The sequence below is a fragment of the Canis lupus genome, chromosome 4 (assembly GCF_011100685.1).
Source record: "Canis lupus familiaris isolate Mischka breed German Shepherd chromosome 4, alternate assembly UU_Cfam_GSD_1.0, whole genome shotgun sequence".
In the NCBI taxonomy this organism is placed as follows: Eukaryota; Metazoa; Chordata; class Mammalia; order Carnivora; family Canidae; genus Canis; species Canis lupus.
The window spans coordinates 86033693-86060061 of NC_049225.1; the positions used below are offsets into that span (position 1 = coordinate 86033693).

Consider the following 26369-nt stretch of genomic DNA (forward strand, 5'->3'; position numbering starts at 1 on the left):
TCAGCTACTCATATTTTGGAAATAATTCAGAATTTTTCATCCTTTGAATGTAAACCATGTAATAGCACTTTTCTGTTCTCTAAATATCACTATATTTGAGGTTGAGGAAGAGCTATTAATCGCCCACCATGTACTAGGAATTAGGCCAGATACCTGAAATATGAAGATGAATGAGATAATATTCTTTCTCTTAGAGAAAACGGAGTAGATGTGAAACATTATTATAATACAAGATGTCAAATGCTAATAGTATAGGTTTACTTAAATTGTTATGAGCTCACAGATAAGAGGGCCAATTTTTCAAAGATGAAAGAGGGTCAGGGAAAACTTTGTGTGGGAAATTACTTTTAGGTCTGCATGGAGCAGTATGTAGCAGATACTAAGTAAAATAAATGGGAGACAAGGGCTTTTTATTTAACTACATTGTCCTTCAAGTGTGGAGATCAAGGCAAACAATTCTGAACATTAACATGAGGGAATATTATATTGGGGAATACATCATCTAACCAATAGAGCTGTGGCACCAATGACCTGAAATCCATGTCTTTTCCTTACCTTTATGGCCCATAGCTGCAGAGTGGAAATTTCTGAACACCCAACCTGGGGTCTCATCCTACAAGTGGCTGAATTAGAATGTAAATTGAATTCCCAACCATGCTGGGGTATTTTCTTCCCTGGGAATACTGAGGAAGTCACAGACTTTGGGACGGATGAGGAACAGATTATATTCCCTAAAGCCCTAAGACAGGTCAGCCCGGGCAAATTTCAGACTCTGTCTGCAGAATTGGGAGAGAATAAATTACTGTTGGGTCAAGCCACCTCGTTTGTGGTAATTTGTCGTGGGAGTCCTCAGTCACTGAACACGTGAACACAAAAACCTGATAAACCAATAGAAAAATATTAAGCAACCTTATTTCTGAATATCTACAGTCATTCTAAGCACCATTCCAGTAAAACAGAGCACACCACAAGTAGGATGATCCCAGGAATGTTTGGATGGCTTAAGGTTAGAGAAATAAATATCTTACACTGAACCATATTTAATTCTCTTCTGTGTATGCCATACATTGTTGATGCCAGCAATTTCTTTTTTATAGTTGAGATTTGTCAATACATATCCATGTTGTATTTGCAGTCATTATGTGTTTCTGTTATATTTAATTAGTGACTCTGATTGTCATGACTGTATCATAGTTAACATTGCTAGATAAAACTCAGGACACCTAATTAAATTCCAATTTCAATCAAATTGTAATTTCTTAACTAAGTATGTCCCATGCGATAACCGACACATTCTCTATCGAAAATAATTTCAGTTTACTAAATTTGGTAATACTAATCATAGCATTTGATAAATGTGAGCTGATATGGAAGTTTGTGTTTGTGACTCACAGAGCTTGAACCACAACTGAACTTGTCTAGAGAATTAAACCCAAGGCAAAATATGTGAAAATGCAAGAAAAAAGTTGATGGTGTTCCTGAAATATTTCTTCCCAAACATTAATATTATATTAGTAATCTCCAGTAGAATACCTTTGTCTCCTGCTTACCTATTAAACACTAAACTGATAATCCATACTTACATTTTTCCAAAACTAGAAAGATGAAGTAGTTCTGCAGTTTTGTTAAATGAAATAAACTATATTTAAATTATAAATTCTATGCCCTACACAATATATCTTGCTGAGGCAAAATTTATGGAGTAGATAATGGGTGAGCAGACCAAATTATCAAAGACTTTCCTTCCAAAGCCTCTTCAGATAGCTCTAAAAGGAAGAACTCTCCTCAATATTTTTATTTAGCTTGAGTGTTTTGATCACTGTTTAGTGTGAATGGTGTCAGAATAGAGTAAGAAAGACCTAAAAGCACAAACGGTTGGTATTTTAATATAGAACTGGAAAAAGATTCTTATTCTCATCAACAATACCCTCTATCAAGTTCCTAAGAATTGCCTCATGTGTGTGGAGTTATTTTGTATCCGTTTTTGTTTTGTTTTAAGGCAGGAAAAATGTACATTTTGTGCCTAGGTGGCTTAGTCATTTAAGCATCTGCCTTTTACTTAGGTCATGATCCTGGGGTCCTGGGATCAAGCTCCATATGGGGCTCAGGGGACCCTCTTCTCCCCCTCCCTCTCATGCTCTCTCTCTCTCTCAAATAAATAACTATGTTTTTTAAAAAACACAAAAAAATCTATCAACCAGACATTTCATGTTTTTGCTTTCAGTGGTAATTAAATGGCTTAGGAAATTTTATTCCTTTCTTTTTTTTAAGACTTATTTATTTATTTGATAGAGCATAAGTGGGGGTGAGGGGCAGAAGGAGAGGGAAAAGCAGACTCCCCACTGAGCAGGGAGCCCAATTCAGGCCTCCATCTCAGGACCCTGAGATCACGACCTAAGCTGAAGGCAGATACCTAGACTGAGCCACCCAGGCGCCCCTCAAGCTTTTTCTTTAATCATTTTCCCTCCACTATCTCACCAAAAACAAGCTTTAGATGAATAGATTTCACCATTCCTGATATACTGTATTTGATATGCTATTTTTAGGTTAAAAAATATGGTAACTATAGAAAGTACAACCATAAGCAGAGTTCTAAATAAATTACTAGAACTAAATGATTACTAGGAAATTACTGGAGGATCAGTTTAAAATACGTGGTTACTCAGCCATTAGAAATGACAAATACCCTCCATTTGCTTCAAAGGGGATGGAACTGGAGGGTATTATGCTGAGTGAAGTAAGTCAGTCGGAGAAGGACAAACATTATATTTTCTCATTCATTTGGGGAATATAAATAATAGTGAAAGGGAATATAAGGGAAGGGAGAAGAAACGTGTGGGAAATATCAGAAAGGGAGACAGAACATGAAGACTCCTAACTCTGGGACATGAACTAGGGGTGGTGGAAGGGGAGGAGGGCAGGGGGTGGGGGTGAATGGGTGACGGGCACTGAGGGGGGCACTTGATGGGATGCACCCTGGGTGTTATTCTGTATGTAGGCAAATTGAACATCAATAAAAAAAAAATTATTATAAAAAAAATAATAAAAATAAATTTTAAAAAAAGGAAAAAAAAATAAAATACGTGGTGATGAGTATTTGGACACCTTTGCCAAAATTGGAGAAGTAGCAAAAATGATAATCCTAATCTTAATCCAATATCTATATACTATTGTAGTTTTAATGCAAAATAAAGAGTTATAATACTTTATATGCTATCCATAATCCTACCATTCAAGAAAAAAATGGTATTTCTTCCCAGTTTTTCTATATTTGCAATTTAGCACCACAGATTTTCTACATAAGTTAAGTTGTTAAAATATTTTCATTTCCATTAATTTATTGGCTTCTAAATCACTGTCTCCACCTTAAGTAATCTTCTCATTCCTTAGTGGCTCTAGCCGGATCCCTGTCCATCCATCTGCCATCCATCTTGTAGTAAACAAGTCCTACAAAATGATTATCCCTGCCTTGGGATAGTTAAATATATAGTAGGTAATCATAAGCATGAAATCATGTGCCCACATAAACAGCCTGTACCTTAGCAGTAAGTAGGCTAGTGTTAAGATAAATGACATCTAAGTTGCCAAGGGACCTGCTAAGACAAACCAAGAGATTCCTGTCATATTGAATGCACAGCTTGGTAATAATATTTGATGGTGTGGAGGTGGCCAAAATTACCCCTACGTATTTCATTGAGAGTCACAAAGAGGTAAAAGCCTACAACAATGAATGCATGGAGATGACTTTTAAAATCCAGTGTGATGATGAAGAAAAGATGTTAAACATTACTAGTAAAAAAAAAAAAAAAAAAAAAAAACAAAAAAAACCAAAACCCTGTGTTTTGTTTTGTTTTGTTTTGTTTGGTGTTTTGTTTCATTTTTAAGGTCTCAAAAACTCAAGTCCAAAGAGAAGACCCTCAATCATTATAAAGTTTACCAGATGCAGGAGGTTGACTCTAAAAAAATTACGTTGATCTAAACATATGTTGCTTTCCATGAACAAAATACCTGGATTCTGGTAGCTCGTGTTCCTCTGCACCTAGCAAGGATCTTATTCATCCACCCCATTCCTAATAGGCAGCAAGTGGGTACTGTTTCTAGAATAGGCTATTTAAATTTGGATGAGATTCACTGAATTAGTTAAAGACGGATTCTCATTCACTAATGTTAAGGAGAGAGAAATCAAGGAAAATGAAAGGGCAATTTATTTCTAGTTTAAGTTCCCTCAGAAGGAAATGACTCCTGATTGGTGGTCATAAGCTGCAGAACCAATCAATTCTTCTTTAAAATATATGCTTAAAACATATAGTCAATTATCATATATAAGTGTGTATATATGATATATGTGGTCTACTTTGAAGAATTTGAGTCTTTAAGATTTTTTTACATTTTTACTTTTCCTTATAAAAACTTGTAAAATATTGCAATGGCCCAGTCTCATGCATGTCCCTGAGATGGATGAGAGGATCTAGGTTCTTAATATCTCATTTGGAAATTAAATGGTTGTTTTTCCTTCTATGCAATCTTCAGTCTCTGGGAAGGCCAATTTTCCAAGGCAATTCAGGAGAGATAAGGGGAATAATCATCAGGAGGATTGATCGTTCTGTTTATAAAATCCCATTAAGGACACTCTTTCTAATCAGCTTCTCCTTGGCTCTTAGAGTAAAGAAAATTATCTGAGTTTCTCCATGGGAAATAATCATTCTCTGATGCTGCCAAGAATGAATGCTTTAAGACTGAAGCATGCTAGGGTAAAGTCAGTGGCAGAAATAGGTACGAAAAAATACTCGGTTTCTTCACGTAAATATTAATCAGGAAAGTATCAACGGATACTTCACCAGGCACTAAAAAGGCTGACATCTGGCTCCTTTGCATCAACATCACTATGAAATCTCTGACATTGTTAATCCTAAATTGGAGCTCATTTTAGGTCAGGGAGTCTACTCTATGCATCATGTCTAACACTTCACATTCAGTCATATGAAAAAGTACTTCCTCTTACAAACAACACCTAGCTGCTTACAGGCACCCCTATTTCTGATTTTATATCCTTATTATATCATTATTTTCATAGTATCTAGTATGTTTTATGACATTAAATATACAGTGATATTATTCTATTTACTATTTTATTTTCTATATTAGGCCATGTTGGAGCACCTGGTCTAATATAGAATATAAAATATTTAGACTGTCAGTAAAGTGTTGCGTCATGGGTCAGCTTGGGTCATGGTCCCAGGGTCCTGAGATCAAGCCCCATGTGGGGCTCCCTGCCCAGCGGGGAGTCTGCTTCTCCCTCTCCCTCTGCCCCTCTCCTGCTTGTGTGCTCTTTCTCTTTCTTTCTCTCTCTCTCTCTCTCTCATAAATAAATAAAAAATATATATATTTTTTATTTTTATCCCTTTTGACAAACACTGAAGTGATGTTATTCATTATTCTAAGTTGAATTCATGACTCCTACTTATGTTATCAATAGAAGAAAATTATATATTTCCTGGGTGATTTTAAAAGAATGAGACAAAAAAAAAAAAAAAAAAAAAGAGAGAGAGAAAAGAAAACACCTAGAAGGATTATGAGAAACTATTGATATGGACTCAAAGATAAAAAAATGGCATAAACAAAAAATAGATTATAATTTAAAGAACAAAATTGATCAAAACATCATAATATATTAAAGAATATGAAAACAAAACAAATATATGAAATGGTATTATCAGCAAAACAGAAAATAAATACAATTAAAACAGTAAGCATAAGATTCAAAAGTCTATATAAAATATTTTGCTAAGATCTAAGAAAATAATGTTGAATTGAAAAGTTTATTAGATTGTAAAATAAAATATCAAGTTTAAAATAAGCAAAATAAAACTAAGATGATGAATAATTAAAAATTCAATGATAGCACATAAGCTATTTAAATGCAAAACAAAAATATGTTTTTTTAATTAAAAATTATTAGTAAATATTTTTTAAGATTGCTAATGCAGACTAAAGAGAAGATGGAGGTTACTAGAAACTAAGAAGAGAGTCTCCAAAAGGCATTATTTTTTCGCCTATGGGAAATATGTTTTTGTTTCTAGTTATTGTCATATTTATAGCTGTGAAAAATTACAGTTGATTCAGACTTGACTTCTCATGATTTTTGCTTTAGATGTTATTGTGAAGACAAATTGCATAGCTTGTTGATAAATGATAATAGATTGACTGAAATCTATCCATGGATGTTATAAAAAAAATGCAGAAAAAGTGCTTGTTTGAAATGTAATGGCTGGTCATACTATTGGAAATCTTACATATCCCCCCCCCTTTTTTTTTCCATACAGCCACTGAACTATGAAAAAAAGAAGTCATATACTCTCACCATAGAAGGAGCAAACACACATCTTGATTTTCGCTTTTCTCACTTGGGTCCTTTTAAAGATGCCACCATGCTGAAGATCATTGTTGGAGATGTGGATGAACCACCGCTCTTTTCCATGCCTTCCTATGTCATGGAAGTCTATGAAAATGCCAAGATCGGGACTGTTGTTGGCACAGTTTTGGCACAAGATCCTGACAGTGCTAATAGCTTAGTAAGGTATGAAATACTCTAATCTTGTAGACGTACAAAGATTTTTTACTGCCTCTCATAATACTTTAAAATGAATAAAATAAAATGTGAAATATTTTATTTCTATGTAATTTTCTACTAAGGTAATTAAATTATAATATTAATTAATTTTTTTCAGTAATGTAGTGGGTGGGTTTCTGTCAAATTTAGAATAAATGTAGCTATCTCCTTGAATGTGGTTGACTCTTGAACAACGTGGTCTTGAACTGCACAGGTCCACTTATAGATGATTTTTTCCTGATAATCCTATTGCAAATGCATTTTCTGTATGATTTTCTTCAGATCAGTTTCTTTTCCTTAGCTTACTTTATTGTAAGAATACAGTATCTAATACATATATGAACTATGTGTTAATCGACCATTTATGTTATTGGTAAGGCTTAGCATTTAAGTTTTGGGGAAGTCAAAAGTTACACGTGGATTTTCAACTGTGTGCAGGTGGAGGAGGTCAACACCTCTAAATCTTGGCTTTTCCAAGGGTCAATTGTATATTGTTGACCACACTGGTTACATTTTTCATTTCACTTAAAACACGTGAGCATAAGTGAATGGCAAAGTTACATAGAAATATTTAACTATAAACTCGAGAATTTTTAGTCCTTAGTGATAGGAAGCATAGCTAAAGTACGAAATAAGGACTTGGGAGTTATACCCATCTGTGTCTCCTGGTTCTGTCACAATAGTTTTGTGCATTTAGGCGATCATCTACCCTTATCTGTAAAGAAGATTAACATCTATCTCTCAGAGTTATTGTGAGACTGCATAAAACAATGTTCATGAAATGCTAAACAGAGTTGCTTGCACCTAGTAGTCACTAGTAAACTCTAATCTGTCCAAGACACCATTAAATGCTATTTAGAGAAATACTTACTCCCTGAAGGTGGGAAGACCAGGGCAGGAAATCTGGTGTCTTGATTTACAAGACTCTTTAGTTACCTTGTATTTATACCCTTGCATAATCCTAAGGTCTTAGATAGTTTGAAATCTATAGCAAATGTGTCTGCTTTTCTCCTGTCAAGTCCGTAGTCTCAGATGCTTCATTTATTATCTTTTTCAACAGGAACTATCATGGCAAATATTCTCCTTGATATCGATGTAATGTTTGTTTTTTTTAATTTTTATTTATTTACTTATGATAGTCAGAGAGAGAGAGAGAGAGAGGCAGAGACACAGGCAGAGGGAGAAGCAGGCTCCATGCATCGGGAGCCTGATATGGGATTCGATCCCGGGTCTCCAGGATCACGCCCTGGGCCAAAGGCAGGCGCCAAACCGCTGCGCCACCCAGGGATCCCTCGATGTAATGTTTGTAAAGGGGTTCAATTTTCTTTCATATAAGGATTATTATTTCGGTCAAGAAAGAAATGCCACAGCACTCATGCATCTTCTGTGCACTACCGTATATACTCAGCAATCCTATTCCATCTTCGAGTACAACAACCTTGTCCATTGATAACCCCTCTGTCACACTGATAGCAAGGGTTAGGCATTGCCTGAAGCTGCAGGATAGGCAAACTATACAAAATAATATGCATAAACCCAAGTATAGAAATTGATCTCTGATTAAGGAATGGAAACATAAGACAGTAAGCTTAGTTGTCAAATGAGGGAGAAGTGCATTATGCTTCATTATTCCATGGAATGTTGTATTTCAGCAATTTTTTTTTGACACGTAATGATAAGTAAAATTCTTCTAACAACGTTAAAAACTCTAGCAGTGTAGAAGATATTTGTAAGTGTGGCCATCCTTTACCAAAAGGAGACAACACACTTTGAGAAAAATATTTCATGTTCTTAGTTTGATGGGAAGCTATTTGATAAACATTGGTAAGATTTCTTTTAAAAACTGAAATTTGATGTTAATGATGTATTCTATAATTTATTTTTATGAAATAACAAATTTCTGAAGAGGGTTAGAATGTATGTTCCAAAAAACTAGACTAAAGGGATGAAAAAATGGAGTGTTGTTCAATGTACCCTGACATGCACAAAATAACGCTCATTCCACAGTGAACAGGGTTCTTGCCCAAGAACAACACCCTACACATACCATCTTGGCAATAACTCAAGACGTGTTTGGTTGTCACAACTGAGGGGGAAATACTGTCACCAGTGGATAGAGGTCTGGGATGGTGCTAGAGCATCCTACAATTCACAAGAGTCCCCACAACAGAGAAGGAGCTGGTCTAAAATATCAGTAATGCTGAAAATGTGAAGTAGACCATACTGGATTGTCCATTGGACTGGAGGAGTAGTTATACTCATGGAAAGAAATTCCGAAAATATATTTTTGGGGATCACATACCAGTATGTGTGTTTTACATACGTGTGTAGCCATGTGGATGTTACAACATACACAGTTCATTTAATGAAATGAATTATTTATATATAATTAATTCCCCCATGATATTATCAATTGCCTCAATAATGGCTCCATATTATTAGAAGCTTTTATTTTATTTTTTTTAAGATTTTATTTATTTATTCATGAGAGGCATAGAGAGAGAGAGGCAGAGACCCAGGCAGAGGGAGAAGCAGGCTCCATGCAGGGAGCCCGACAACGTGGGACTCGATCCTGGGTTTCCAGGATCATTCCCTGGGACGAAGGCTGACACTCAACCGCTGAGCCACCCGGGCTGCCCTATTAGACGCTTTTAATTGAACACCTGCTCTGTGACATACATTCTCCCAGTTTCTGATGCGAAGATGATTGACATATTGTCTCCAAATGCTAATATTGAGACGTACAAATCCATCAGCATACACATCATACATTATCCTTTTTGTTTTGTTTTGGTTAGAAAACTAAAATGAATCCTTCCAAAGCTGCCTTAAAATAATTAGACTCCATAGCTGCTGTTTGGGGGCATAATTTACATAATATTTATTCTTGATTTTAATAAAAATGTGTCATTCACATAGGCCTCTAGGTGTAAACAGTGAATAAAAAATAGAAAACATTAACAAACACAAAAGCAGGCTATACCTCCACCTTTCTCAGGGACCAAATGTTTGTACTAATTAAGGAAACGTACTTTGAAAAGATGTACCTTGCAATGTGCCCTGAAATGCAATTAACTCCAAGTTTGTAGAATTGATAATGAAAGGGAGTTTGAGTCTTACAGGCATCTGTGCAAAGCTTCCTGACTTCAGTCTTTGTGTTTCAATTTTCTAAACTATTAGTAAGATTCTTCAGATTTCTGAGAGCATACCACGTCTAGCTTTGTCTCTTTTAACTCAAAACAAGGATGTGCAATTTGCAGCAACATAATCATCACCTTGTATTTTTAAAATAAAATCAGAACCAGGCTATTTACTAGCAGAGGAAAAAAAAAAAAAACTTGATTTAAAAAGGTTGTACTCACTTTCCGATGCATCACAAATAGAATTCAGGAAATCTCCTACGTAGCTACAGAGAGACAAGCAATCCTATGCTGGACGCGAGAAGCCAGAGAGCTTTCTAGAAATGTGACCTTACATCATGTGACTATTAAAAAGTAGCGGACACAACATCCGAGAATGTAAAGGGACCTCAAGATGATGGAGGCAAAACAAAAAAAAAAAAAAAAAAGAAAAAAGAAAAAAGATGATGGAGGCAGCCGGTTCTTGGAAAGATGCAGATATCTTAGACCGAGGAAACCGAGTGACCCCCACAGCCAACTAGTCAGAGAGGATGGGGAAGGGCCTGGCCACTTTACCATGCTGCAGGAAAGGCATGAAGACTCCTGTAGATTTTTTTTTTTCCATTTGGGGGCTCAAGTATACCTAAAAGCCTAGGGTGTGGTGGCATCCACCCCAAATCACAGTCCTGACCCCAGGAGAAGAACTTATTTCCTGGGTGGGCACACATAGCTCCTTTAGCCCTGGAATGAATACATGAGGCCTGGCTTAGGGAGGCTTTGCTAGTCTACTGACTGGAGACTAAAGGCCCACATAGTTTTCATGTAACTTTTTCAAAGAAATAATAAATGCTTCACATGGTTCCAGAGCATTCTATTTTTTTTTTAAGATTTTAATTTATTTATGAGAGACACAGAAAGAGAGGCAGAGACACAGGCAGAGGGAGAAGCAGGCTCCCTGCGGGGATCCCAATGTGAGACTCGATCCCAGGACCCCGGGGTCACGCCCTGAGCCAGAGGCAGATGCTCAACCACTGAGCCACCCAGGGGCCCCGGTTCCATGGCATTCTAGAACTCAGGAGTATCTTAGTCACTTGCAGGCATGGATAACAAAGGGAAGCATATTTTTTTTGCATGGAGATTTTACTTCTTTAGATGTTTTTGTTTTTTTTTTTTCTTTTTTTCGATCAGGATCTTGGTTCAGGAAGTTTAAAAGCTTTCTAAAACATCTGTGTGCTACATGTGTTGCCCATTTTATTAAGCACAATACAATCAAGTGGCAAATGGTTCTTGTGTTTTCGTTTGTTTTGTTTTTGTTTTTGTTTTTTGTTTTTCAGAAAGATTATTTTCTGGCTATATGGATTGTGGAGTATTTTCCATCCTCAAAATAAGCTAAGGGAACCTTAAATCTTTTAATGAATCTAAGCTATACTCCAGGTGTGTGACTTTTTATTAAATTTAAGATGAGGCCACGTCGCTGTAATATCCCACGGCGGGTGTATTGATTAAGCTTTATCCCATCTATTGATCATAGTCAGTAAAACTTATAAAAGCTGCAGTTTAGAAGGCAAAAATCTCAAATAAATTTGCTTTGCCCTCACATTGTGTATCTACAAGTATCTAAAATGTGGCAACTGAAAGAGGTCTATACTTTTAGCCAACTGATGTTTCTCTAGGTAAATCACTGTAAATATAGATTTCCACTACATACGTTTTAAATCCATTTCTTATAGTGACATGGACAGGGCATAATGAAAATAATAGGTGCCTCTGATAACTAAAATTTTGTTATTGAAATGTGAAATAGCATTCCAGTGCATTTTCACATGGCAAATAATTATCCGGAGTTTATATCCTCATAATCAAAGGGAAACTGAGTGCCCCATGATGAACTGGGGGCATTGAATTGGCTTAAACTTGCTTCTGTTAAGGAAAATCCTTGAATAATTATCGAGACTGTTTGCTATGGTCAGAACTTGTCTGCATATATGTTGATTCACAAATTCTAATTTGAATATTGAATTTCCATCACACCAGTGTAACGCATCTCTTTACTTAATGCATTAATACACACACTAGAAATAAATGATGCATATGTTGTAGACAGAAAAGAGAGTAATTATAGGGATACAAATTATTACCCAGAATTATAGATTATGGTGGCAACTTTGCAAGAAGCTCTCCTAAATGGGCCCTTGTGTGTGTGCCAGTGTGATATTAGGTAAGATTTGCAAAGGGAACTGGTCCGTTCGAGGGTCCTTAAGGACTAAGGACAAATCTGAACCGACCCAAAATAATTGCACTTTTGTCGATTTCGCCAGAAGATTACCAGTTCCTCACGGGTAGTACCTTATTGATTATTGATCATATAATTTTCCAAATAGCGCTTAATGTGGATGTTACCTGGATGATCATTCCATGCAGGGTGCAGTGAGCGCATATAGATAGAGGTGGTAGGGACATAATGGTGTGTCATAATCATGTCAGAGTAGCCTTGTATCTGCCTCAACATATCCTCCCACATGACCCTCCCTTTGGCTACTTATACCTGTAGGTTGGTCCAAGGAATTAAGTAGATATACTATGGAATGTCACTATATTACATATTAAAATTGTATCTGGAACGATGAGTTCAGTGAAATACTGTGGGAAGTATAAATGAATCTGCCTTTTTTTAGTATTTAAGTATCTCTCAATGACAGAGGAAAGTAAGCTAAGAACTCACTCTTTAAGAAAAAAAAAAAAAGTTTGTTTCCTAAATCTAACAAATTTCAAATATAATACTAGGAATGTGTATGAAGGATGTTAGTAACCCATAGGAACTATATCTATATGAAAATATACTGCTCTGAATAAGTGAAATATGATGACTTACTGGCCTATGTCTACCAAAATGAATATATATATAAAAAAAGTAAAAGCTACTATAGGATGCCTTAATTAATTTCACATTAGGTATCAACAAGTTCTTCTTTATATTTGTTGAATAATTGATTTATTTATTGATTGATTCACTGATGAAGCAAAGTCATACACCTATGATATAATGGATGAAAGCAAGAGTTTTATTCTCATATAGTTTCCAAATAAAAATGACCCATATGCGCTGAATAAGGAATTATAAATAATTTAATTTTCGGATAGATTTTTTAGAAACAAACAGTAGTTCGTGCTGTTTGTACGGAGACCCTTGTTCATTCCAGAAGAATCCTTATTCAGATCTCATTGTGCTTGCAACCCTGTGTCAGAAAAAAACAACACAGGAAAGAACTAACAAACAAAAAAAGCAGCACTTAGCATTCGTGAACCTTCTCATCTAAATAGACTCAAGGTTTCCAAGAGCACATGATATTTATCTATGAAGGCCTATCATTTGATACTCAAACGTAAAACGGTTTAAAAATGACTCCGCTTCATCCTCACAATAAAATTAGGATGTGGGTCATATCTGCATTTTGCTAAGAAAGGAAGTTCAGGGAAGGTGAGTCGGTGATGAAGTCACAGTGGTTTAGCTCCGTGAGCATCACATTTACTTGGTTTCCAAACCTGTGCTAATTCCCTTCCTGCGTAACACCGTCTCCACACATCTGCTAGATCTGTTTTAGACACAGACTCCCATACATTTCACTTTCACATTCTGAATAAATCAAGGCCAGGAACTACATCTTGTAACAGAGAAGAAGAATACAGATGTTTCTCAGTGGCCTGAAGAGGTAACTGTCAATAAGGTACCTGAAAATTGGGAATTTTGTTCTTGTTATAGAGGCCCCATACGCATTGTTCTTTCTTTCCTGTGTATCTTCAAGAGCCGGTGTAGTCAGCCTTGGAAGCTTCACCTCTAGTCATCGCTGCTGCAGAGAGTAGTTACATTTTCCCACTGGCTCAGTTGGTGATGTGATTAAACCAATCGTCATTCCCCTCCTAAGTATATTTTATTTCACAGTAAGCTCTTGTCACCCAAGCGTAACACTGTGGGTCGTCGGGGCAGGAATGTTGACTGGGCATCAGGGCACGGGGGAAGGAAAGCACTTCTCTGTGTCCTCTGTACAAGCTACGACAGGAAGCTTCTCCGTCCTTTTTCTCTTGCTAGCCTAGTAGCCGGTAGGGGAACAGTGGTCTGAAAAATGCCACTTATTTCTGCAACCAGATGTGAGATCTCTCTCCCTCTCTCATAGAATTACTAAATTTTCTCCTTCCTAGATGATGTCTAACGCGCCTCTCTCTAATGCTTATACTTCCAGACTGATCAAAACCACTCCTGAAGTCTTGTTTCACTTAGAATTTTACTCTTGTCTCCTATTTTAAGCTCTGAATATTGATCATGTTGGTTTGCAAATGCTTTTCTTTTCTGTCTGTTTCCCTAACTAAATCATATCCAATTCCCAGGTCTTATTATTTCCCCTTTTAAATATCCCTCATTTTTTCCTTGTGCTCCTTCAAATAAATACTTTAGAATGAATAGATAAAGCCTTAAATATTATCTACCATTTTTTTAAAAAAAGAGAGGTTATAAATATTTCTTAATGGACCTAAATTGTATTTTAATCACTTGACCTACCTGGCTCTGTAATGTAAGATAAAATTCTTCATCTCTCTGTACCTCACTGTCCTCCTTTGTAAAAGGGGCTATTAATAGTACTTGTCCCGTGCAGTTGTTTTGAGTTTACATTATAAATATTAGTTCATTAACTAATTATATAGAAAATACTTAAAATATGGTACACCGTGAGTGCTCCATGAATGTGAGCTTTCTTTATCTCTTTTGGTTTTTGTGAATAACTCATGTCTGAGTGTTCCCTCCTTGTATAGTCTTATATGAAGAGAGAAAATAGAATTCAAGGAATAATATTTTTAAACATCTTGCCAATTTACAAATACTCTTGTCTCAGTTTGCTCTGGTTTATTTTTTATAGCAGTAGATGAGAATAATTTAAAAAAAATTCTCAGAACTCTATTTTCTCAGATGTTATCATTAATCCCAATTTAGAACTAACAGCATCCACACAAATGGATTACTTGACTTTATGCTTGTTAGATATCCCTAAAAATGTCAAATTAACATTAGCATTGTGAAAATTCTAAGTATTTATATGAGTTCATAAAGTGTTAAGATGCTGCGTTGACCTTTTTGAAGGTTTTAAAAAGGAAACAAATGGATTTTATTATTAAAATATTTTTTAAAATTACCTACTGAGAATATTTTCATCTATTTTGTATTTGTTTGATAAACAATTTTAGGGATCCATGCTATATCTTAATCTTAAATAATTAGCACTGGATAATTCTACATTTAAAACCCCAAATTAGTTTCAAGTAGTTTCTTTTCTCTTACATTTCCTGTTTGGTTTTTTGTTTTGTTTTGTTTTCCAATTTGTATTTGTATGGCTAGGCAGAAATCCAGGAATAGAGTAAAGCAGAACTATTTAGTTCTACTTGAGTTGAAATTCAATTGTAACTCCACGTTCAAGACTCTGCATCCAAGCATCCCCTAATATCTAGCCCTTACATTGTAGATTTCCCAAGAGAGTTAGGTCGCAGAGAAAGGTAAGAAGTAAATAACATGAAACTGAAGACACATACCTAGCATTATACCTACCACTTCAAAAATATTTGAACATCGTTTTTTTTTTTTTAATTCAAATAAAAAGTATTTTTACTATAAAAGTATTTAGGCACAGCTGCTAACATTTACATTAGAAAGTCTGTATGACGTGCCCAAAAGAGAACAGATTGCCCTGATACAAACACTGTGCATTTCTTAGTCTTAATTTAGCTGAGAAATAGAAGAATTCCAATATTTTTAAAGACTGTTCATTCAAGAGAGAGAGAGAAAGAGAGAGTACCCAAGTGGGGGACAGTGGGGCAGAGGGAGCTGGACAAGCAGACTCCCCACTGAGTCCAGAGCCTGATGCGGGGCTCAATCCCAGGACACTGCGATCATGACTTGAGCTGAAATCAAGAGTCAGACCCTGAGCTGCCCAAGCGTCCCCCCAGTTTTTTTTTTTTTTTTTTTCCAGACTGATGGTTTTGCAGTGATCAGATTTCTAAGATGGGGCATGTCATCCTGTATTTCATAGGGCCGTGTTGAGAACAGTGTAATCTGAGCTTCGTAGATAGTCGATGTAGGAAATTTTGGAATTGAATGTGTTTTGACTTTAGATCTAACTTTCCAATACAGAAGTCGTGGTTCTTAGGGTACCGAAAAGAATGGAAAGTATCTCTAAGACAGGTTAATGACAACTCACTTTAGATGATGGAATAACCAGATTTCCAACTGATGGCATTTTAAAGGAAGTAAGCATTTCTGTGTGACAAGACTTCTCATATCTTTGAAGCAATCTAGCCCTCATCTTCAGCATCAGGGCCTCCAGAAAAAGAATATTATGCGAAGGATCTTTTTGTGATAGGAACTCAAGTCAAAATCAGTTCACCCGATGCTTTGGGAAAGCCCAGGGACATTGGTCTGTCCCACTCTTCTCTAGCGTTGGATCTCCTGTCTTTTCTCTGAATCAGATTCGCTTTATACCTGTACCTCTTCCCATTTAAATTCCTTCATTATGTTGAACTTTCTTCAGTTGGCATGCAGTTATTTTTAGAACAATCTGTGCAAAATGGCCTATTTCTTGTTTTCATCACACAGCTGCGAGGGTTATATTCTAGTTCTTTAAGGTGTTATTTTCATTAAATGGGATTTCTTAGGATGCTCTACAGTTTCGATCTGCATGATGCTATTAATATCTTCCTCCACGCGTGTGCATGTGTATCCACAGGGTGTTGTAAGGTTTCACACCTTAGCACCGTGCCTACTTACTCTTTTAACACATTACACGTAGGAGAGGCATGGTATTGTACTTCAACTACATTTATACTCTGTTCCAGAAAGCATGATGAATTCCAAAATATTCCCATGAGCACAATCACCTATCCTTTATGATTCCCCAAATTCTGAGATTTCCCTCACGCCAAAAGGGAAGAAGTGTCTCTATTATTTTCAGTGGGAACTCTTGGATTTGTTATCTGGAACCCAGTTCTCCTCACCTTCTCAGAAGTTTTACCTCTTTACATATTTCACTCTTTCAAGAGGATCATTCCCTTCAGCAAAGACAGTGCTTACTATCCCCAATATAAGAAACAGATGATTTGTTGAACCACTTCTCTGATAATACCAGGCACCATTTTTCTGATATTTGTTCTTAGGTAAAGATATCCTATAAAGTGTCTCTTGGGCTTGGTATATTAACATTCAATCTACTCTTGAATCCACTGTTAAAAAAAAAAAAAAGAACAGTTTGTATTTTAATGAAACTATTGTTTTCAAGGGAACTAATGATGTCCATCTTCCCAGATCCAATCATCCCTTACTAACCTCACTCAACCTCTTTGGATCCACTGTAATTGTTCACTTGAAATACTCTCCTGTGCCCTAACACTCCCATTTTTCCTCCTTCCCTCCTTCACCCTTTTGCTAGCACCTGCTCGTGTACAGATGGGAGGCTGCTCTAGGCTCAAAAGGTTGGGTGCTATGTCGCTCAATATTTCACCTTTCTCCTACAGTTCTCTCCCAGATGAAATCTGGCCATTCCCACCACCTTAAATTTGGGCTGATATCTCTCCAGTGGATGTTTCCTGCCCAGAAAAAGCACTTGAACTCTGCACCCATATGCAGTTCTCTACTTTTAATTTCACGTGCTTATTGAGTTGGCTCCTAAGGCATAATGTGTTCAAAATCATTGATTTCTCTCAAATCCTTTCTCTCCCAAAGGGAATTGTTTGTTTGTTTCTTCTACCTCTATCCAGCTCAGTAAACGGGCTTAGCAATTACATGGTAGATCAAACACACATACACACGCAAAAAACAAACCAAAATGTTGTATTTTGTATTTCCTTTATAATTTCTCTCACTTACTAATGCCTCTACAATAAAGAGTTCTACAGGCTGTATCCTATATATAGCATTATTTTATACAGTTCTGTCCATTTTCTTCCTTTTTTTCCACCTATGTTCAATGTGACATCATTTCTTTTCTGAAATTCTTTAAACTGTCTGAAATCTAAGAAAGTAGCCATTGTGAGGTTGCCTGGGTGGCACAATTGATTAAGAGTCCAACTCAGTTTCAGCTCAGGTCATGATCTCAGGGTCCCGGGATCGAGCCCTGTGTCAGGCTCTGCACTCAACGTGGCATCTACTTGAGATTCTCTCCCTTTCCCATGCCCCTACCCCTGCTCATGTTTGCTCTGTCTCTCTCATTCTCCCTTAAATGAATGAATGAATGAATGAATGAATGAATGAATGAATAAATAGTCTTCAAAGTAGCCACTGTGATTTTTCCGGAATAGAAATAGATATGTCAGTTCCTTTGTTAAAAAATTCCCCTATTGCTTTTTTTTTTTTTTTTTTAAAGGCAAGGACTCTTTAGCATGTGCTACGTGGGGCATGTGCTTGTCCTGCCCCCAGCCACATACCTCATCCTTTCCTGTCTTGCCACATTGAAACATACATTGCTTTTTAAAACAAATCGAGGTCTTTCTTTAATTTGGATATTTCCACTTTGGTTTCCTGTATTTCAGATATTCTTCCCCTAGTACTTGTACCGAATTGATTCATTTTTGTTCTACAGCACTAGATGAAACGTTACTTAAGCTGAGATTAAGGAAGAGGAGAAGTATTAGAGATTAGGAAAGAGGGAAAGGTTCTTCCTTAAATAGTTTTTAGAAAGTTTGAAAAATAGTTTTTAGAAAGTTTCCAGGGCATAGGATGATTATTTGCTATATTTTTAATTCATATTTATGTTAGTAAACTGTGGCTGGATAATGTAATTTATAACCATAGCGTATGTGTCTGAGCTAGCTGAGGATCAGCTGAACGAGGCTGGTTTTTGTTTTCCAGCTCTGCTTAACTCCATGCATTCAATCATGCATCTGCTCACTTAGTAGGTAGCTCTACTCTAGGATGGGGCACTGAACTGGGACAACTTTGTCCTTGTGTCTCTCATCTTCTTTCTGAGACCAGTGGACTAGTCCCAGCACGTTCGTTTTTGTGTCAGTGGCAGGACATAAGAAGGAATAGGCAAAGTCTTATGAAACCTTGTCCCAGATAGAGAACAAGACACCATCCCTCTCAATAATGATCACTTTCGATCACTTTTCATCTCATTCTCTTTTTTTTTTTTTAATTTTTTTTTTTTTTTTTTTTTTTAATTTTTATTTAAACTCCAGTTAGCATACAGTGTAATATTAGCTTCAGGTGTACAATTTAGTGATTTGACACCTACAGACACCCAGTGCTCATCTATTTCCTCAAGTAGGCTAGAGGCAAAATCTAATATGAGAAAGCTCTGCAAATTTTTTATGCATTGGAGAGGAAAGATGATGTGTGGCCTGTAATGCAACCTGCCTGTCATTCAGCTGTCTTTTCATTTTTTCATTCAACAATGGGGCTAGGTGATGGAGACACAATGTTAATTAATTGAAATGTTTTGGTTTTGATTTATATTTATCTTCAAATATCAACGATAATGAAACTCCAGGATAAATTAATATCTGACATCTCCTATTATCCTAAAAATTTGTACCTGTAGCAATAAGAAGTTTCATTAAAGGTTTAGTTTTTTTTTTTTCTTCCAATGTACTATAGACTTCCCAGAGGCAAATTTTGTCTTTCCCTTATTAAACCTAATGCTCCTACTACCTACTGTGCTATTTATGGAATTCAGAAAGGTGTTTTTTATTTGAATTATTAATCAAAATAAATATTAAGTGTTGACAGATAAAAATAATTAATGTCCATCTGACACAAAATATAAAGTTGCCAGGCAAATCCTAAAAATCAACTATAGAAACTAAAAATATTATTTAAATATTTGAATATATTTGATCTAATCCTGCCCAAGTTTTAGTTGCACTTTCCTCCTTCTATTATCAGGCGAAAAGAAGAGTTATCTGTTTTTTTCCTAGATACTTCATTGACTACAGTGCTGAAGATGACAGATGTTTCAACATTGATGCCAATACTGGAACCATTAGGACTACAAAGGTTCTTGATAGAGAAGAAACTCCGTGGTACAACATTACAGTTGCTGCTTCAGAAAATGGTAAACTACTTTATGTATCATAAAAAAAAAAAAAAGGTGTCACTTGTACATGAAGATTTATACGGAAATTCTCTCGGGAGCAGGGCTCTCACCATTTTTATTTGTGGTGCCAGCATCTAGCATCTAGCAGAGTATAGAGAACTTATTAGATGCAGTTACTCATTGTCAGATGCAGGAATAAATCACATACTTCCCCCCCCCCCTTTAATCCCAGCATACTGGTGGAAAATTGACATCACTGAACACTTCATCCCATCCCTGAGTCAAAGTATCTGGTTTGCCTCCTAACCGTGAGGCCTGCTCCGTGGGTTGTTTCCACTACTTGCCTATCATGAACAACACTGATATGAGCATTAATATGAAAGTTATTTGTAGCCATGTTTTAATTTCTTCTGGGGTGTATAACCTGAAGTGAGATAGCTCAGTCACAGAGAAACTCTGTATTTAATTATTTGATGAACTGCCTATTTTCCAAAGGAGCTGCGTTTACATACCCAAAAGCAGGAGAGGGTTCCAACTTCTGCATACGATTACCAGTATTTATGGTTATGTATCTTTTGATTATAACCATTCTAGTGGGTGTGGGCTGATGGATCCTCATGGTTTACGCACTTTCATAATGTCCTCTGTTACCAATCAATAATTAGACTGCTCCAGCCTTTTATATCCTGCTTGAATTTTTGTTTTTACATCTGCAAAATTAGCTCAAGTGGCTTCCATTTAGATAATTTTTTCAACACAACATTCTCTTTGAAAATAAGCATTCACTAATTACTTTTAAATGAGTGTTATAAAGAATACATGAGTGGGTTCATTTATGATCATTCTGGTTAATTTTCATTTTCAAAATAACCAGACTAGGAGTAGAACTGCATGCTCTTTGTCACCTAATGACAATTAAATGACTGTTAAATGGTAAGAGCTCATTCGACATTAGTTGAAAAAATAAAGGATTAATGGATTAATATATCCAAGAAATAAGGACATTGAAAAGATTCAGAAAAGATTGTGCACTTTTGGGGAACAGGCTCTGTGTATAGAAGATGGAAGGAAAGAATCCCTGTTAGGAAAATAAACAAACAAAAAACAAAAACAAAACAAAACAAAAAAAAAAAAAACACGAACTTACTTTAAAATAATTGCAAATTTAACCCAGTGGTATTTCAATCAGAAACCATACATTAGATTCTAAATGTTGTCTCATCTCAGTCCAAATATTTGCATCAAGTAGAAACTAATTTGGAAATCAACATGAGTTCATATACCATAAAAATTATATTATTTGCAATGATCATTAAGTGCTCATTTTTACTTAAGTAACATATTAAAATATACTTAATAAGTTCTTTTTTTATTCTATTTGTTAGTACTTTGTGTGGCAAATTAGTTAATACATATTTACTAAGTAAAGGAGTATAATAGATCATATACTGTACTGTATAGATGATGATTTTTTAAAAAGCCTTAGGGACACCTCAAAAAAGCATTACTAAAAATAACCTAATCCTAATTATAAATAGGTATGTAGAAAGAAAGAACAATAGTTGATATTTTGAAGCCATCTTGGAGACTTGTTTAGGGAGTGCACATTCGCACACTGATCGCTTGGCTTAAGTGCCTTATTAAATATTACTGGGGGCTCTTCTACATACCGTTGTTTGTAAACATTAACCTCAAATGCAACCACATTACCAAAGCACTTACTATCATATCCTGTTCTGGGAATGTTCTTGCTGTTTTTTTATCCAACTGGATTTTTTAAGGCTGTATTTTTTTTTGTAGGGCAGTTTTAGGTCTACCACAAAATTAAGAGTAGGTGCAGAGATTTCCCAAACAGCCCCCACACCTACACATGAGTAACACCCTCCGTTGTCAACATCCTCCACGAGTGGTAGATTTGTCACATCTGTGACACATCATAATCCTCCAAATTCTGAAGGTTAGTTTAAGTCTCGTTCTTGGCATTCTGTGGGTTTAGACAAATGTACGGTAGTACATATTCATCATGATAGTATCACATACAGCATTTTCCCTGCACTAAAAGCCCCATGTGTACGCTTATTCATCTCCACACACTCTGATCTCTGGTAACCACTGATTTTTTTTTTTTTAACTGGCTCCATGGGTTTTTCCTTTTCCATATAATTTGGATTATACAGTTTGTAGCCCTTATGATTGGCCTCTTCAGCTAGTAATCAGCATATTTAAAGATCTTCCATGGATTTTTATGGCTTGATAGCTCATTACTTGTTAATACTCAATAGCGTTCCATTGTCCAGACTGTACCACAATTTATGTATCCATTCACCCACTGAGGGACATCTTGGTTGTTCCCCAAGTTTGGGCAATTCTGAATAAATGGCTATGATAAAAACATTCATGTGTAGGTTTTTGTCTGGATGGAAGTTTTCAATTTCTTTGGGTAGATACCAAGGAGTGTAATGAGTGCATCATATGGTAAGGGTATATGCAGTTTTGTAAGAATCTCACAACTGTTTTCCAAAGTGGTTATCCCATTTTGCCTTCTCACCAGGAATGGATGAGAGTTCCTGTTGCTGCACAGCCTCATCAGCCTTTGCTGTTCTTAGCAGTCCCCAGATTTGGGTGACTCTGAGGTATAGAGTGGTACCTCACTGTTGCTTTGGTTTGTGTTTCTCTGATGATGACTACATGGAGCATCTTTCCATACATCTATTTGCCATCTGTATGTCTTCTTTGACGGGGTGTCTGTTAATTTAATGACATATATTTTTTCTGAGAATTGAGCTGAGAACAGAGAAGGGCAAGTTTTACTTAAAACAAAACAAAACAAAACAAAAAGCCACATATGTTCTATGCAGAATTTTGTTTTGTTTTGTTCAATGCGGAATTTATTTCGTACGCACTCAGGACATATGTGTGTATCCACGCCTTAGGGATGAGTACTAAACAGAGCGATGGCATAAATCAAGTTGTGATTGGAAGCAAGGTTTCTTAATAATTTACTTTTGTATCACATAAGTCAATGGTTCTCAAACTTCAGCGTGAAGATCACCTAGGGAGCCTGATAAAACCCTCGATACTGGAGTACAGCTCACTTTTGAATCAGATTTTGTTTTCTCGTCAGTCAACTTTAAGAGGTCTTTGCATGTTTTAGAAAATAGCCCACCAGATGTGTATTTTACAAATATTTTCTCCCAGTGTATGTCTTGTTTTCTCCTTCATTTGACATGGTCTTTTGGAGAATTGAAATCAGGTGTTTAAAAACCCTCTTAATGTAAGTTTCTGAGGAACTTGGTGTTCTATGGAATGACAGAAGTTAATATTTTAAAGAACTTTTTTTTTTTTTTTTTTACCCTGCCTAGAGTGCTGTGCAAGTAAGAGAAAGGGGCCCCTTCTGCACAGATGAGCAAGGAAACAGGATTCAAGAGTAAATAAAGCAAACCAGTTCCAGGCACAGGAAAAGAAAAAAAAAAAAAAATGAAAGGCCCTTCTTGCAGATGAACAGGCCACTTGCTAATGAGAGTATGAGGTGTCATTAAAAAAAGTGTGTGGGCCTCTGAATGCAGTTCTTATTTGCATGATATTTGATTCTGCTTTCTTTTATCCTTTGATTTTCAAAGCGACTCTACAGCTGCCCCGTCATATGCTGAAGGCAGAAAACATGAGTCTGATCTATGATATACTTCCTGCTACTGCTAAATACAATTGATAGCAATCTTGCTTTTGTATGGTGTGCTTGTGTAGACGTGTCGTCCTAATAAGATTCTCTGAAAGAGAGAGGACAGGTATGATTTTCATTTTATAGGTAAGGAAAATGAGACTCATACAGAATATGAATCTGAATAGTCTGGCGCCTAGATCTATGCTCCTCCTAATATGGACCCTTAGGGAAGCTCCTACTCATTGAATCCCAAGTTTGGGTCAGATATTTTAACTGATCGAAGTTTATTTTATTGTTTATCTCTAAAATTCATCTTACTTTAAAATAATTGCAAATTTAACCCAGTGGTATTTCGATCAGAAACCATACATTAGATTCTAAATGTTGTCTCATCTCAGTCCAAATATTTGCATGGAATATTATTGGAATAATATTGGAAGATTATTTCTATGATTTTTAGTGGAAGATTATTTCTATGATTTTAAAGAAGACACTGAGAATAGGATGAATTCCATGAGCTGCCTTCGATTAGAGAACTAGAAAGTACTGTATTCTCATCACATATCACAGTTCATTTTTATTTTATTTTTCTAAGATTTATTTATTTGTTTGCTTGTTTATTTGAGAGAAAGAAAGAGAGAGAGAGAGAGAGAGGAGCACAAGCTGGGGGAGCAGCAGAGGGAGAAGGAGATGCAGACTCCCCACTCACTAAGCAGGTTGCCCCATGTGGGGCTCCATCCCGGGACCCTGAGATCATGACCCGAGGTGAAGGCAGATGCTTAATGACTGAGTCACCCAGGTGCCCCACATATCACAGTTCTTGAGGAATAGTGCTGTCTAATAAAAAACCTGGAATATTTCTGTGCAGATAACAATGCCTTCCCTCCATGTAATCTACAATTCAGATACTTAGAAATTTCTATTACATTTCTGGGTTTCAGTAACAAATGGCCACATGATTTCCAACCTGGGGGCTCGAACTCATGACCTCGAGATCGAGAATCACATGCTCTACCAACTGAGCCAGCCAAAGGCCCGTTTAGTCTAGTAATTTAAATGTTATTTTTTATTTAATAACACCCTCATAGAAACAAACAGAATGGTGTCTCTTATATTCTAAAACAAATATCTGGGCATACCATGAATTAAAAACTTGCAGTACTCCAGTATCGAGGGTTTTATCAGGCTCCCTAGGTGATCTTCATGCACGCTGAAGTTTGAGAACCATTGACTTATGTGATACAAAAGTAAATTATTAAGAAACCTTGCTTCCAATCACAACTTGATTTATGCCATCGTTCCTTTTAGTACTCATCCCTAAGGCGTGGATACACACATATGTCCTGAGTGCGTACGAAATAAATTCTGCATTGAACAAAACAAAACAAAATTCTGCATAGAACATATGTGGCTTTTTTTTTTTTTAAGTAAAACTTGCCCTTCTCTGTTCTCAGCTCAATTCTCAGAAAAAATATATATCATACTTTTAGTCACAGATCCTCAAACACGCCACGTTCTTTCAATAATTGTATAATCCTTTCATCTCTCAATCCCCTCTGCTCATTTTGTTCTGGATTTACAAACATCTATTTACTCTGAAAAGCTATTTCATATGTCACAACATCTGTGAGATCTTCTTCAATCTCTCAGGCAAATTTTACAGCTCCTCCTTCCGTCCTCTAACTTTATGCATGCCTTAGATTGTGCGCTTATCACTTATTAGATTTAAATCCAGCCCATCACTTTTTAATGTAATATCCCCCCCTACTAGATTATGAATATCTCAAATCTGAAAATCAGGTCTAGTTGCCCTTTGTTGACCATCGTATTCACAAATACTAAGAACATTTCCTGCCATGTCAAAAGGTGCTGGATACATGAATCCATTTGTCCTTTCCTTCTCTACCTACCTAAACTGCCCAAGAACTGCACTACTTACTACACAGCTCAGTGATCACTAAATTATATATATTTCCCCATTTCGCCTAAATATGTTGTTCTGTGCACTGTGAGAGCTTATCCTGATTAATACCCCAAAATGGGACCCCCATCGTTCACTGCTTGCCTGACAGTTGTATCGCCAAAGGAGCCAAAGTTGGAGAGCTGCTCCTGTATTCATGCTTCTAATGAGTCTGAAAGACTCGGCTCTTACCAGAACTCACGAATTAAATCACAACAACGCTAGTTTCCGCATCGTTACCGTGTTTGCCTCGGCTCTCTGTCTCACTTCCCTTAAACAAATTATATGCATAACTCGGTCCAGGAACCTGTTTATTTGTTGTGCTCTTTATTTGTTGAACCTTTCTTGTTTTATTTTTTTTTCTCAATTCTCATGCAAACACATCCAAAGATTAGGATCCACAAATTTCAAATGTAATCTAACTGCAACTTTAGGTGATGGAAATTAAATTTAGATTTTATGAACTCATTCCTGGTTGCCTTTTAATCTGAAATAAATCTTTGTTAGCGGCTGCATCTAACAATACAAAATGCCACTACTGAAGAGTGGGTGTCTTTAAGTCCTTCTAGCTTCTACACATTACACATTTTGCTATTGTCAATGTGCTTATTTTGATATATGAAATTTGCTTTTCACAAGTGTGTTCGAATGAGTAATTTCCCTTAACATACAAAAGGATCCTATTTGACACCTTTTCCTTAGCAGACAAAGGGAAGAACACCCAAAGATATTGGTATTGCTTTAACCAAGGATTGAAAGTATAAAACAAAATACTTTTATGAAATCCTGGTTTATAATGTATACGTCTGTTTATGAGTTACCTGTTGCCATGTAACAGATAACTACAAAATATCAAAAAATAACTCCATTTGTTCTAAGATTTAAAATAAATTTATTGGCCCACATGCCTGTAAAGTTCACAGGTAAATTAGGTTTCAGGATTACTAGG

At 36.2% G+C, this 26369-nt stretch overlaps 1 protein-coding gene across 9 annotated transcripts in view; it reads left to right on the plus strand.

Moving 5' to 3' along the window:
• The window catches only part of CDH18 (cadherin 18), a 1025306-nt gene that overhangs the window by 941067 nt on the left and 57870 nt on the right, over nt 1-26369 (plus strand). For all 9 annotated transcript variants that reach the window (XM_038535420.1, XM_038535419.1, XM_038535425.1 and 6 more), the window contains 2 exons: nt 6324-6577; nt 19681-19817. In XM_038535420.1, coding sequence (XP_038391348.1) covers nt 6324-6577; nt 19681-19817 — 391 coding nt within the window. The remainder of the gene's footprint in view (nt 1-6323; nt 6578-19680; nt 19818-26369) is intronic.